The 16,097-nt window shown below is 37.7% G+C and overlaps 1 protein-coding gene across 11 annotated transcripts in view; it reads left to right on the top strand.

The window, feature by feature from the left end:
* Positions 1-16,097, top strand: part of LOC145671339 (uncharacterized) — a 530,261-nt gene that overhangs the window by 197,441 nt on the left and 316,723 nt on the right. For all 11 annotated transcript variants that reach the window (XM_081740371.1, XM_081740381.1, XM_081740409.1 and 8 more), the window contains exon 2: positions 10,584-10,666. In XM_081740371.1, coding sequence (XP_081596497.1) covers positions 10,584-10,666 — 83 coding nt within the window. The remainder of the gene's footprint in view (positions 1-10,583; positions 10,667-16,097) is intronic.

Here is a 16,097-nt window from a genome sequence, read left to right as displayed (position 1 = left end):
ATTTCGACTCGTATTTAGCGACTTTTTGTATCAACTTGTTGGCAACACTGTCCATAAGAAACAATAAAACAATCTTGCCACGCGGGACTCCGCGCGTGGAGCTCTGCGTGACTGTGTAACGGACCTAAACAGCAGTTAAACTTTAGTGTAAAATATTTTTGTCAGTCTTTATTTAATGTTTTAAATAAAATTAAACGATTGTTTTTTTGTTTAAATTATAATTTCGCATTGAATACTTATCAGCAATTAGTCTCAATATTAGGTAAGATGTGCATGTGAATTGGATTGTTAAATATGCTGCTTTCTTGCAAAAATACAGAAAAACAACCCTCCCCCCCGAGGATTTGACATTCCCCCCCGGGTGAAAATGTCTGAATTCAACACTGTTTCCAATGTAATCAGCCCATGATTTCAAAACGAGCTAAAACGAGCGAGCCACTTATCAAACTCGACTCGACTCGAAACTCAACTTGGATTCGAGTCGAGTTTTAGCTTGACTCGTGCCCATCCCTATGCGTTAGAAAAAATGGTTGCTTATTATAATTCTGCTGAACTAATTTTACGCCACTGCTGTTCACCATCATCTTCAGCTTTTAAGAAAAAGTATTCTTTCAAATGTTTGAACGATAAAATATTTTCGTTCTCCATCTTTATAAAAACAACACCATTCAAAGTAAAATAGACTACCAGTACCATTGCAATCGTAGTTCACTCACTGAATGTATTGATTTGGAGCTGTCAAAATCTAAGACAAAATCTTCCAGGTGCTTGAAATCAGTACACGTGATTTTCCTGAGGCTGTCCTCATCTTCCAAAAGCAGCAAGTGGCACTATATTTTGTTATGTAAATAAACAAATCAAATTGTATCTATGAATGTATTTGCAAGCCTACCAACGTAAAGTTCGTAAGGCGAAACGGGAAAATGCACATCGAGATTCCCGTTCCGCCTTGCATTAAGATGAAAAGTGATAACAGGTTTTACATGCTAATTTCATTGCTAGAGGTCATAAGGCGAAACGGGAAAAGGCGAACAGTGCAGGAATTGTCGGTCACTGACATCGCTCATGCTCCATTGTTCCATTCTGAGAAATGCACTTGCAGGAAATAACATTTGTTTCCGAAAAAAATTATACATATATTGTAGTTACTCATCCGAAATATAACGCGAAAAAGTAACGCAAACTAGGTACGTTACTTAAAAATTTGTAACGCGTTACCGTTACAGTTACTTTGGAAAAAATGTAACGCGTTACTAGGAAACGTTACTTAAAAAGTAACGCGTTAGTTGCGTTACGTTACTTCCCAAGACTGTTTAATATCTAACATACTTTAATTCTGCGAAAATAAGTAAAATTGCGAAATGTATACAGGAACGGAAATTACGTAAGGCTTTCCATTTAAAATCAGTATCACCAGAGTGTACGCAGGAATTTCTTTCGGGAGGGGTCCAAAGCTTTTCGGGGGGGGTTTCCAAACACAATTTCAGGCTAAATTATTTGAAAAATTGTAAAATTGCCATGAAAATTATACTAAATTTACAAAAAAGTCCTGATTTTGGGGGCTCCGGACCCCCAGGACCCACCCCCTGCGTACGTCTCTGAGTATCATTTACTTAGTAGTCTATCAACCCCCAGACAATCAGCAAATCAGGGGTTTACACACATGTTTCCATGGCAACGTTACGTTAAAACACATGGGAACGTCAACAATTACAAGACTATGAATATAATCCGCCTATTTGTAATAACCACCGAAGTTTCTGAGTGAATAATTTTGAAAATATGTATCCCAATTATATTAACGAAATCCAATATTTAGAATATTACAAAAAATACTAAAATAATATAAATTCACATAATTTAGAAGAATTTCACTAAATACATATATGAATTTCAATGGGTCACAAACTTGATCATTAATAACACTACGACCAAACATAAGCTAGTTAAATAACAACATGACGAACTAATTAACGTAAACGAAAACTTGTAAGAACTAAATAAATATTATTAATATACGAAATCGACAACAAAATATGATAATAGATCTATTAGGATATATATAAAAGTTAACACTGTAGGAAAAATTAAAAAAAAAAAAAAAAAGCGATTCCTACATGCTGTACAAAGCGATTCCCGTTCGTGGGTTCTCCTAGTGTGAGCTGCTCCCGTGGTACGGTTCCATGTGAAGCTGTAAGCAGTGCCGTGGCATGGGGAGGGAGGCAAGCGGGGCTACGGCTCCGGGCGCCGAAGTAAGGGGGCGCAAACTTCGGGAGGAAAAAGACAACATATGGAAAGTAATAAAAAGTGCTCAAAATAAAGGAAAAGCAGGGTTTATTGTTAGAAATTTTATTACGCTTCGTGCCAACTATGGTGGCGCTTCGCTGCTGGTCTGGCGACCTCACTCATGTGTACGGGGTATACTCTCACCCCGAGTGCTTATTTTCCACGGCACGGCCAAGATGACTTCACCACCAGCCAGGCGCCTCGTCGGGACCCACTGGTATAACGCGACCTATACATTGAGAATCCCTGAAGTAGCTAATTATTGCACTGAAAAATGAAAAGAAAACATGCACATTACACGTAAAAGTAAAGTGTCTGTTGTGAGAAAAAGAGAGGGAAACACGTGCTCCACATTCCTCGAAGGTAGACGACTCTCATTACCATCACGTCACGGTCCATTTTGAGGTTTTTCTCCTCAGGAATATTCATGAATGAATAAAAAGCCCTGACGTCAGGAGCCTACTCATTGTGAAGTGCTAGCGCTCATTATAAAATGACATCACAGTCTTCAGACACTCTCGCAGGGTTTCGACCTTTCTACGCGTGGGTGCAACATACATACACAAACACACTGGACTCACATATACAGACACAAACTATCTCTTTTTTTATTCTTTCTCGATTTTTGTTTACATCATTTGAGCCAAGCCTCTAATGAGCGAACCATGCGCTTGCTTCTACTTTTTCCCCCTCCTCATCGAATACATATATTCGCTGTCTTTCTTTGCAACGTATTTACATCCATTAATTGCCCCACTCGTCCAAGGTTGCATATCCATTTGAATTATTACCGTGGAAAATTCAAGACGAATCTTCACTCAACTAGGAATTTATCTTCGTGTATTACGCATAATATGCATGGTTGTCTAATTTTCAGTGCTAAAATTTGTCGTAAAAGACATAGTTAACGGACAGGAAAAAAATAACATCTTTTTCGTGTTATTCGGTGTGGTCTTCTTTACGCTAAAATTTGCATTTATCTCTCTCTCTCTCTCTCTGGTTTAGTCTCGTATTACACTCTGGGCACAAGAATTATACACTGGAGAGACAAAGGAGCGACAATTCCTGTGAGGTATTGATTTCGTCTTACTAAACATAACAATGACAAAAGTGTAAAAATTACAATGTATTCGGAACATTTGATTATTATACGGGGTGAGTCAAAAATGTTGTCGATACCGGTAACACCTGATCATAAACATTCTCACATTATTGGCAGGTCATTTGCTGCAACTGAGAAGCCTCCATGTTCCACGGTCTTCCGCTAACTTCTTTGTCTTTGCGTACGATTTTTTTTTTTTTTTTGTTTCGACATCGTACATTAATTGTAGCCTCCTTCGCCCCTCCCTCTCTTTTCTACCATCATACCCTTAAGCATGTCCCACACGATACAGTCCCTTCTTAGCCAATGCCCCAAGATTGATATAATGTATTAAGTGTTCAATAAATTAAATTCATGGTTTTCAACGTGGGATTATGTACACTCAGGTCCAAAATTATTGTCGCATATTTATAACTGTCTTCTTGCAAGAATATAATTTGATAATGATTTTGCAGGATACTTTTAATACTGATACTTTGTGTATAATCGGGAAAGGTATATTTGTGGTAAATTTCATAATAAAAGTATTATAAATACGAAAATTAGAAGGAGTAAAACAAAAGGTTTCTAAGTGGACAAGAAAGTTTTATTTTCGTTTTATTGTTCTTATTTACTGCTCCTTTGACATGAAATTTGCCACATATATGTCTTTGCTGATTATACACATACTAACATTATAAGAAATACCGGGCGCATTCGTTATGAGATTATATTTCTACAACAACATATTTATAGACATGCGACAATAATTTTGGACATGCTACAGCCCTCATTGCTGGTCTAAAGGCTAGCACGTGTGTCTTTATTGCACGGGGTACCAGGCTCGATTCTCGGTGGAAGATCATTGAATGTATTAGAGAGGTTCAGACCCCATTTTAAACAGGTGATCTCGACCCATACAACTTCGTTGCTGACAAAGAAGTAGGATTTCCTAAGACACATGACCTGAGATTGTCTCGGCTCAAAAAGATGTCGCGAAAGTGATGGAAAGAGTACATATTTCTATTGGAAGAAAAATATGATTTTTCTCGCAAATTCGGCCTCGTCTCATCTCCTGGGAGTCCTATTAATCATTACATAGTGTAGATCTGTGATGAAACACCTACTATATAACTTACCTAACACTTGTATAACTTTGGAATGTTCCGTTCTGGTATATGTTTCTTTGTCATTTATTCAAGCACAGATCAAGTAAATATATACAGATTCTGAGGGCCCAGGTAAGCTTTTGGGGGCCTGTGCACCCTTGTCCCTCTTCAAAATCAGCGTCCACGACTGTAGAATGCGCTCTTTAAGATTATATTGAGATCATCATGTTTCATGATGAATCCTTGAGGCCTTTCTCGACCTTTCTCCGTCAGCGTAAGTTGCTGGGGCTCAAACTCAGTTTTTTTTAAACAACCAATTGTGAATACTACGAAAATATGTTTTATAATTTAGTGACTGAACAGTATGCAACCTGCAACACAGTATAGTAGTTTGGGTTGTCTAATTTGAAGGTTCTCTAGAATACTATATAAAATACTATAACCTCTAGAACGTGTGATCCTCCAATTCCCCCTCGAGTGGAAAATCGTAAAAGCGTCTATCTCTGTGCCAAAATTTGGTGACACTAGGTGACTACTTTATATGTGAAAAATTGATGACAGACAAACATACGTTCTTTTAGATGTTAGTATGCACAAACAATGCCTTTTATAGAAGAAGGAACTACGTTTTATTGAAATTTATAAAAACGATGAAATGTAGTAATAAATTATTTTGTGTTTTTCGTTTATGAATACATGTTATAAACGTAGAAAACCGTTTTTCTCCTGATTGTGGAATATACTTTTTATTAGGTCTATATATATTATCACTAGTATTTAACGGTGTTGTTTCTTCAAATAGATAAATAACCACAGCTAAACTATCAGAGTTTTGCTAAATAAAATTGAAATGAAATCTTTCAGTTCAACGATCATACCCTTTAGGCTAAGGGAGACAATGATTTAGGCAAGTGCATGATGGTGGAACTATTGGTGGAATGATGATGTGGGAGGAAATTCACGGACACCGCCACATACTTACTTGGCCGGGGATCGGACCGGGACCTCATGCACTGAGGTAAGCGCTCTACCACTGAGTCACCGTGCTTACCTTCTGGTAAATAGAAATAGAATCAAACACAAGTACACTCTCTTAGTCCACTCATGTTATAAGCCGCGGTAGGGTAGCCGATAAAGTGTCTCCTTACCAACCGGATGACCTGAGCTCGATTTCCAGTGGGTGAGAAGTTTATTGTCTTGTTCTACCGTCGTCAAATGCTGTTCGCAGGTTCACTGAGTGTTTGTCAAATAGGTATGTAGAGAACTCTGGTGATAAATGGAAGCCAAAGGATGGTATTGACCGCAGCACCTCGTCTATGTCGAGGTCATGAAGCCTTAGTTCAATAATGCCATTTGGTCCTATTGGTTTGCCTCAAACTTTGGAAAAGGGAAAAAGGGAGCATCAGGCCTGTAGCCAGCCCAAAAATGTAGAGGGCCCGGCTGAAGTTAGGGGGGCCCCGATCCAACCATATTATAGTTAATTTGCAAGCTCACCGTGAAAATTTTAGGGGAACAGTCAAAATTTAGAAGGGGCCCGGCCCCCCTAGACCCCCTGGATACGGGCTTGGGGAGCATACCGTTACTTTTACAGCACAGATGATGTTTTATCGTCTTTCGGAATTGTAATTGTTCTAAGAAATTTAATATTTATATAACTACTCTCCTGATAAAATATCCTACTCTCCTACTATCTACTCTCCTGAATATGTCATACACAGCTCAGATTATGCCTTTTCTTTCACGAAGAAATATATTTTACTCGTTCTGAGACAGTGGAACGTTTTAGGCCTAATACGTAACTAGGAACACAGTGAGTCAATGTTGGAATGTTGACTTCTGCTATAAAAGGTATCTGGTTCGATTCCGTGCTATATGTGGTTGTGGTGGATAACATTATGTCTGTGGTTTTCCTCGACGTTCTCTCGCTTCCTTCCACATTCTCATTCCCTTTCATGATCATTTATCTTTATTAACCATCTATCTTCTTTAGCCTGCAGAGCATAACCTAGGTATGTAAAATTGAAATATTTTATTTTAATGCTTAACTGAATCAGTAAGTTGAAACTATGACAAAAAAAAAAAAAAAAAAAAAAAAAACTTGAAGCCCAGTTCTTCCACCAGTTCTTCCATCATCATTTGCTTATCTTAATCATTGGTCTCCCTTAAAGGGCATAATCGTGGGATGTTAACCTTCTCAGACCTGAAGGCGAATCTTGGTAGCTGAAGCAACCGTTGGCTATGAATTCATTGCTCAACACTGATGGTAAGAAACCTCCCCAGGTCCCAATGACATCTCACCTGGATGTCACTTACTTCTAGCAACCATCTAATAAATGTTAGTAATACTTTGTGTTTCAAAAGAAATTAACAAACACATCTATAACTGACAAGACAACTTACCTCGACTTGCAGAGCACGTCTTTCAAACTGATGTTCTGCCATCTATAAACATTTTGTTGAAATGTTTCGAGTTGCCTACGATTCGTTCAAGGTTAGGTGAGATGCCATTCGGACCTGGGGAGGTTTATTAATATCAATGTTGAGCAATGAATTCATAACCAACGGTAGCTCCAGCTACCAAGATTCGCCTTCAGGTCTGAGGAGGTTAAGCTTAAAGATTTTTTCCATTGATGTTCGAAACCGTGAACAAATCAGAGCACTATGTTCGCCAAGGCAAATGTACCCTTATCTTCCAAACCACGCTTGCCACATTTTGTTCGAGTAACTTTTAACTGTAGTGCTGCACCATTATATTGAAGGTATCCATTTTTAATTTGTAGTAGACATCTGTCAATATTTCTCAACATATCTAAATATAACGTTATTTTATTTTACTTTATTCTGACATATTTCTTGGCTTTACCAGCACGTTTGAGAGATGACGTCCCTCAGCGAGCACCAGGAGCGCCCGAAGAAAATTTTCTAGGGGCCCACCCAGCTTCATGGTTGTTATATTACATCTGGTATTTAATATACGTGGTTTGCAATATTACGTATACATTTTTGTGATGGAGGGGGCTCGGGTCTTCCAGCAGCCTCTTCGAACTCCCACGGCGAGCACACTATTTGGGAAGGGGGGATAGAAGAAATGAATGGGGAATGAAGGAAGCGGCCTGAGTCCTGTACGTTACGCACCTTCCTGGCATTTGCTTGGTGTGAATGAGGAAAAACTTCACTCAAGACAGCTATCTGACCTGAAAAATATGTTAGGCCTATATTTTTTCGACCTAATATTCCCACCGGAAATCAAACCCGGGACCCCTCGTATTATTACATATGACGTGTTAGTTGAGGTCAGATCAAGAAAATATGAACCGATTGTTCCAAATCTAGTGTTTTGCATATTCAGTAGTTGGGCTGACTCACAACTAGGTACGTTTTGAGGTAATTAATACCACTTAAAAATAAATCACAAATAGATGTGACCTAACTGGCGTGCTCCAAACTGAATAACATTTGTGTAGCAAACTGCGATGCGATACCGTTTAAATAAATTGGCATGAAGAGCAATAAGTAGACCTACTATAATTAATCTAGAGACCATTTTTGTCTTGATGAGTATGACTAGACAAAATTTATAAGTGATATAATTAGATTAATTTCCTTCGGAATCTTCCGTTGGGTTTTTGTACTTTAGGAGCAAGGGCACATCTACAAAGGGACCGGTCCGGACCCCACCAAAACCTCCTAACTCAACATACAACTCAACGTACACGTTCTGAATAAATCTAAAATTGTTCAAGAGAGAAATGATTTATGTAGCATGAAAATTTGATCTTACACTTCATCTGTACTCTTTCTCTTATAAAAGTAATTTAGTTCTGTTATTTTGTTTTTAAAAATATAGATGGAAGTATTTTACAATTATTTACCGTCTTTTCGGGTGCAGAATAATAAATCGTTCATTATTACATAGACGTAGTGACTTCTAGTATTGGACCCCCTAACAAAAATTTCTGCAATTAGGCCTACTCGAGCAGACGGTTCTACCAAATTTTCACACATCGCTTATATTTTCAGATCAGGTTAGAGCTTTGTATTTCTTTCAGCAGAACATGCACTAAATGAGAAGCTCCATTACCACTTGCAGATTAACTTTAGGAGGGTTCAGTATAAATACAGTATGGACATGTGGCATAAAAACTACAGTGCATAAAACACGAACCAACTTCTGCTACACTGAGAAAAAAATGTAGGTGGCGTACTTAAAAAGATAGGTTACATGCGTAATTTCTGTAGTTTTTGGACTTAACGTACAGCGGACGTATAACTGAAAACGCATGTTTTATAATACTTTCTGTATAAGTGTTCCATCTATACGTACTTTCCGTATGAAACAATTAGGTGGTCAGGATCTCACATACAAATGGACGTATATAACATATAGCTGACGAAGGTAACTTAAGTATATGCATGTGATATAGGGAAAACTGTTAGATGTCAGACATCCTGTAACGGCATGATGTAACATCTAAGGGCAGTGCCTATCTAGAATACGGATAACATATGCTCCGTACTGATTTCTGTAGCAAGCAAGAGGATTCCATATATTTATACAATATACCGCTGTCCGGAGAAAGAATTTTTTTCAGTGCATTTCAATATGCTGTGCACTGGCGAGAGCCGTAACTTGTGGGGAGGCAAGGGGCACCTGCCCAGGGAAGCTCCCCACCGTTCGAGGGGGGCCCATTTTAAGACAAAATTTTCTTGCTTCATTACGATACGAACATGAAATTATGAATGAAGCATCTAACAGGTTCACTTCATTACATAAAAGACAGCACACAAATGTTAAATAAAACAAAAATGAATCGTGGGCTCATTTCAGTAAAAAAAAAATCTTCCATTAGGGGCAGTAGAAATAATATTTATTCGTATGGCTTTGAGATTTGTCAATACTGTCTCCTTAATTAATTTGTCATGTACAGAATGGGCCCAGAGGCGTAACTAACGGCCCCGCAGAACCTTGCCGTGCGGGAGAGCCCTCAGGCTCCAGGGAGCTCATCTGAACTGTGACAGATTGTGAGCCAAACCATACTTTTTGGTGTGGATCTCTTCAACGTTGTCAATAAAACGTTCAGCGCACTCAGGCCTCTTTTCCTCACCCTCTCTTGGCTCCTTTCTGCCTCGTGTTGGCTGTCCTGCTATCTGGTCAATATGCGCCCAACCTAAAAGCAGCGACTGTCTCGACTTGGTTGTCCTGCTCTCTGGTCAATATGCGCCCAACCTAAAAGTAGCGACTGTCTCGACTTGGTTGTCCTGCTCTCTGGTCAATATGCGCCCAACCTAAAAGCAGCGACTGTCTCGACTTGGTTGTCCTGCTCTCTGGTCAATATGCGCCCAACCTAAAAGTAGCGACTGTCTCGACTTGGTTGTCCTGCTCTCTGGTCAATGTGCGCCCAACCTAAAAGCAGCGACTGTCTCGACTTGGTTGTCCTGCTCTCTGGTCAATATGCGCCCAACCTAAAAGCAGCGACTGTCTCGACTTGGTTGTCCTGCTCTCTGGTCAATATGCGCCCAACCTAAAAGCAGCGACTGTCTCGACTTGGTTGTCCTGCTCTCTGGTCAATATGCGCCCAACCTAAAAGCAGCGACTGTCTCGACTTGGTTGTCCTGCTCTCTGGTCAATATGCGCCCAACCTAAAAGCAGCGACTGTCTCGACTTGGTTGTCCTGCTATCTGGTCATTATGCGCCCAACCTAAAAGTAGCGACTGTCTCGACTTGGTTGTCCTGCTCTCTGGTCAATATGCGCCCAACCTAAAAGCAGCGACTGTCTCGACTTGGTTGTCCTGCTCTCTGGTCAATATGCGCCCAACCTAAAAGCAGCGACTGTCTCGACTTGGTTGTCCTGCTATCTGGTCAATATGCGCCCAACCTAAAAGCAGCGACTGTCTCGACCTGGTTGTCCTGCTCTCTGGTCAATATGCGCCCAGCTTGGGTAGTGTCTGTTTACCACTTCACCTTTAAATATGCTACTCCACATAACACCTCTATCAGTGTACACAATTATATACGCGGCCATAGCACTTTGTTTCTAATACTGAATAATTATTTCTATTATTAATAACCACCCTGGGATTAATAATTATTTCTATTTCTCTTTCAGACGAAGGCGGCGACTCCAGCTGTCCTCAAGTATTGTGATATTTTTATTCTGTCTAGTCTTCAAAATACATCGTACACATGGACGTACGTATAAATTCCTATTTTTAAATATTAAATTCATGCTTATGACTTTTATTGTAACTGCATGTTACTGCATAAGTGGAATTGTAACATGTCAAATTTTGTTACATTCACAGTACTTTTTGTTACAGGAAAATTCTGAGTGATATCCTTAATGTTGGTTGTTACGAGAAGTTTGACAGGTTCTGAACCTAACAGAAACACACCTTAAGATTTATTCGTATTCTTTATTCTATAATCCATAATTATAGCGCCTCACACACCATAGAAATAGAACTTTCTTTATTCCATTATCTGTAATTCTAACGTATAAACCACTATTAGATTAGAACATGTTCTTTTTTCTTAAATATAAAATTTTGTTGTTCAACACACCATAAGATTGGAACATGTTTTTGTTTCATAATCTATAATTTTAGCGTCTAATATGCCATGAAATTAGAGCATAATTATTTCTTCCATAGTCTATGATTCTAGCGTCCAACACACCACAATGTTAAAACATATGATTTACTCTCCTTATAATGTATACTTTTAGTGTCAAACACAGTATAAGACTGAAACATACTATTTATTCTACGTATAATGCATAATTTTAGTGTCCAACATGCCATAAAACTGAAACATAGTATTTATTCCACCTATAATGTATAATTTTAGTGTCTAACACACCATAAGACTGAAACATAATTTATTTTACTTATAATGTATGATTTTAGTGTCCAATATACCTTAAGACTGAAACATATAATTTATTTTACCTATAATGTATAATTTTAGTGTCCAATATACCTTAAGACTTAGACATATAATTTATTTTACTTATGATGTATGATTTTAGTGTCCAATACACCTTAAGACTGAAACATATAATTTATTTTATTTATAATGTATGATTTTAGTGTCCAATACACCTTAAAACTGAAACATATAATTTATTTTACCTATAATGTATAATTTTAGTGTCTAACACACCACACCACATATGATTTATTCTCCTTAGTGTCAAACACACTATAAGACTGAAACATATTATTTATTATACCTATAATGCATAATTTTTGTGTCCAACATGCCATAAAACTGAAACATAGTATTTATTCTACCTATAATGTATAATTTTAGTGTCTAACACTCCATAAGACTGAAATATAGAATTTATTTTACCTATAATGTATAATTTTAGTGTACAACACACCAGAAGACTGAAACATGATTTTTTCTACCTACCTACAATGTATAATTTTAATGTCCAAAACACTATAAGACTGAAACATATTATTTAAATATATAATTATAGTGTCCAACACACCATAAGACTGAAATACTTTGTTTATTTCATACTGTATAATTTTAGCTTTTAAATTCTTGACAAATGAAAGCAATGATGAAAAAGTATTTGAGAAGAAAAAAAAAATATATTTTGTAGATCGTTGGATAGAGTTTAAATGCCATAAAAGTTTTCATTGAATATTTTGTGCAGAGTGTTACGTCGTGTGGTATAGAGAACTAGAAAATAAGAAATAACAATGATAATAAATAAGCAATTGAATTGTGTTCACAGACAAAAATGAAGAAAATATTTGGCTGGAACCAGGCCCGTAACTAGAGGGGGCCAGGGGGCCAGGTCCCCCTAAATTTTTCATGGCCCCTCCAGACCTCAATACAAAATACTATTATTAATACAAAAATCACAATTTAGATATTTGTAAGAGCTTTTTAATGACTTGAACCCCCCTATCTTATTCATGGTCCCCCAAACTTCTGTGTCTGGTTGCGGGCCTGGCTGGAACAGTGTTTTTTTTTTTTAAAAAAAAAAAAGAAGAAGAAGAAGAAGCAGTTCAGAAAACCGCGAGAGAAGAAAAGAACAATGATATGAGAAATTACGAAAGACTAAAAGAAATTGGCAAGGACTCTGAGGAAAACAATATAATATAAATCCTGAAAGACTTCTGGGTACTCAATGGCATACAGATGTTGCGAAATTTTAGAATTAAAAAATAAATTTTATGCCGTACAAGTGTCCTATTATAAGTCTATACAGTACCTAACCTAAGAGTGTCGGGATTTTTTGTGACATTTTTTCAAAGAATTCCGAAAGTCATAAAAATAATATACTGTATCATAACTCTTAATACGGTCGAGCATCAGCGTCATCTTATTATTAGTAGTAGTATAAGTATTAACCCATTGATTTGTATAGAAAAGTATTTTTGTCTTACCTTTCCTATGAACTGCACTTTATAATGTTTCGATTGTTACCTTCTAATAGCATTCTAGACTTTCCATAGTCTTACTCAAGCCTTCAAGGCTAATGTGTAGGCTTCCTCAAACTCTCATTTACATATTTGTAGACCTAAGCAGTGGCGTATTTGTGATTTTGTTTTGGGGAGGCTTTGCTAACTTTATTTCTGGAAATGTGAACATTCTGGAAGATATTTCATTTACTTTAATATAGTAAATAAAATTTCGGGGGGGCTTCAGCCCAGAAGCCCCGTTTAAATACGCCACTGACAAACAACAAACTTGCGAGTTTCTTGATTGTAAGCTTGCATCAAACTTGCCAATAGTACTTAATATAAAGCTAGCCTTAAAACGTCCTTGAAACTGAAACATCTGTCAAGCATGACTTAAGAATCTTACACCTGTCAAGCATGACTTAAAAATCGTACACCTGTCAAGCATGACGTAAAGCCATACACAGAGAGAATCTTTACGATTAAGTCTATATCAAAAGGGAAATTAAGAGGAAAGCTTGTACTTGGACTTAATAATAGACATGCTTCTTTAAAAGTTATTTAACACTTAAAGACCCGGAGGGGATTTAAATGAAGAAACGCTTGGATCCCGGCCATTTTAAATGTATTTTTAAAATTTTGTTACTCAGAAACTACCCTTTTAAAGTGAATGAAACTTTCAGATTCAATCGAATAAAAATGTACTAATATAACAGAAAAACAGTAATGCACTTAGCATTGTTACCGTTGAATACACAGTGTTGCAAACTTTAAGGAATATTTTTTGTATGTTGGAAATCCAATCGAAAGATATATTGTCCGATAATTTCGTGTAAATTGCAAACGACCATACAACTAAATATAAATAAGTTTAAATATACACTACATATCACAATATGTCACTCCGCCCCCTCCTGTCCCTTTTGGTGACATGTTAGGTGCGAGGACGTTTAGAAGCGCGGCGCGATGGTTGAGAACTAGTGCTAAGAACAGCATCGAGTGTTGTTTTCGTGTCACTGTCGGAAGATTCTAGTTATTCTAATATTGTAGCAATGTCTAAACATTAGATTCATCGTCCGTTTCAAAAGCATCGGAGTCGCTATCATCTATTATTTCCGTAATTTCTCCGGGCGAAAATACGCCACTATCATAAGAACCACGACTTGTTGCGGTGGTATTCATCGCCAGAAGTTCAACTAAAAAGAGGAAGTGAAGCCTAAGCAAATTACAAGAAGGATGTCGAAACAACCACACACACTTCCACTAGCTTATAAAACAGGAGAAAAAAATAACTACATGTTTTTTTTTCCTTATGAGTACTCATATCTTTTTGGGGTATATACATTTGACACAGCATTTCATATAAATCTACGCAGTACGTGACCTGTAGGCATGAAGGTAATAAATATTAGTGAAAAGTAAACAGAAGGGACTAGCTGTATGAAGCTGTTGGCTTCTTTCGTCAACTGCGTGCTGAAGTGCGGGAGCTGGCCTTGATGGGTGCACGGCAACTAAAGTTGTCTCCGGGACTGAACGCCTCGTAACAAGAGGGCAACTATAGTTGTCCATGGGTCTTTAAGTGTTAAATGTTCCTCGTTTTGTGAAAGTTAAATTCTCGTATGATATACGTATGTGTAATCCTACCAGGTCCGGATTTAGGGGAGGGGGTGCAAAGGTGCATTTGCACCCCCCCCCTTCATTGTAAATATACACTATCTAAAATGAGAAGCTAGCAGTGAAAATACCAACACTTTCCGAATCTTTCTGCCATCAGGTTTTAAGAAAGGAGAGCTTCGCAAAAGCAATGGTTTACGTCGATTGTCAGGAGGTTGAAAGAAAAGGATTTACCAAGCAAAACAATATGGCGTTTGTCAAGTAGGGGAGAAAACACAAGCCAGGAAGAGAGAAGAACATTTTTTTCCTGCATTAACACTTGCTAGCCTCTTTAAAATATTTTCCTCCGTTCTATGCATCAGTGTTGTCAGGAATAAAGAATATTGTCACATGTCACTTTGAAGAGTTTCAGTGTGATTGATTATATTTGGTAGTTATTGGCGCACCCCCCTCAGACAATCCTAGATCCGGCCTTACTTTGGTAGTTACTGGTGCACTCCTACTCAGACAATCCTAGATCCGGCCCTGAATCCTACTATTTATAATAGCAAAATTATAAAATGTGTAACGGTCATGTTTAATAGTAAACAAACAAGAGAATAGACATCAGTGCTGTACTCCAGGCCTGCTTGTCTGATAGCAACAGATGTGCCAGCGTGCACACAATGTGGATATTTAAAACTATTGTGTGACGATAGAGCGGGGCGAGGGGTTGGGTGCAACAACAAGTATTCGTACATCAATCTTAATTTCGGTAAATATTAAATTTATATTATACAAATGTATTTTGACAAAGCAAGGGATATTTAAAGATAGACTTAACAGGAAATCACTAAAATCAAAAACATCAAAATGTCTAGTAATTAAAGGCAGAAAAACGTTTTCCCATCTAAACAAATAAGGAGAAGCGTCTAGTAATTAAAGGCAGAAAAACGTTTTCCCACCTAAACAAATAAGGAGAAGCGTCTAGTAATTAAAGGCAGAAAAACGTTTTCCCACCTAAACAAATAAGTAGAAGCGTCTAGTAATTAAAGGCAGAAAAACGTTCTCCCACCTAAACAAATAAGGAGAGGCGTCACGTGTGCATTTTGTGAAGGAATTTGGTTTGTGGTATCATAATATTTTCTCAGTATTGGAACCGAAAGTGGTAGTAGGCTTCTTCTACTTCCGGTTTTACTAGAAAGATTTAGAGTAGAGATGGACGCTTAATTACTCTTAATTGGAGAAAACTGCTTCTCTCTCTAGGTCTTATGGTCTTTATAATGATCACCGTTAAAACCAGCGATGGTTGATTTCTGTTACCTCCGGTTTTAGTAGAGATTAAGTTAATGATGGAGATGAATAGTGAAAATGAAATGAAATGAAATATTCCAATTTAACGTCCCACATTTATGCCCTTTTTAGGCTAAGCGAGACGATGATTAAGGCACATGAATAATGATGGAAGAATTGGTGGAATGAGAAGAAGGGAGGAAATGAGGGTACCTCGAGAAAACGCACGGACATGATATTGTCTAATACAAACTTACTTGGCCGAGGGTCGAACCAGGGTCCCCACGCACTAGAGGTAAGCGTTCTACCAC

Source organism: Thermobia domestica, chromosome 2 (assembly GCF_964235325.1).
Source record: "Thermobia domestica chromosome 2, izTheDome1.hap1.1, whole genome shotgun sequence".
In the NCBI taxonomy this organism is placed as follows: Eukaryota; Metazoa; Arthropoda; class Insecta; order Zygentoma; family Lepismatidae; genus Thermobia; species Thermobia domestica.
Note: the sequence above shows the minus strand (reverse complement) of the source record. Positions and strands in the feature narration are given on the sequence as shown.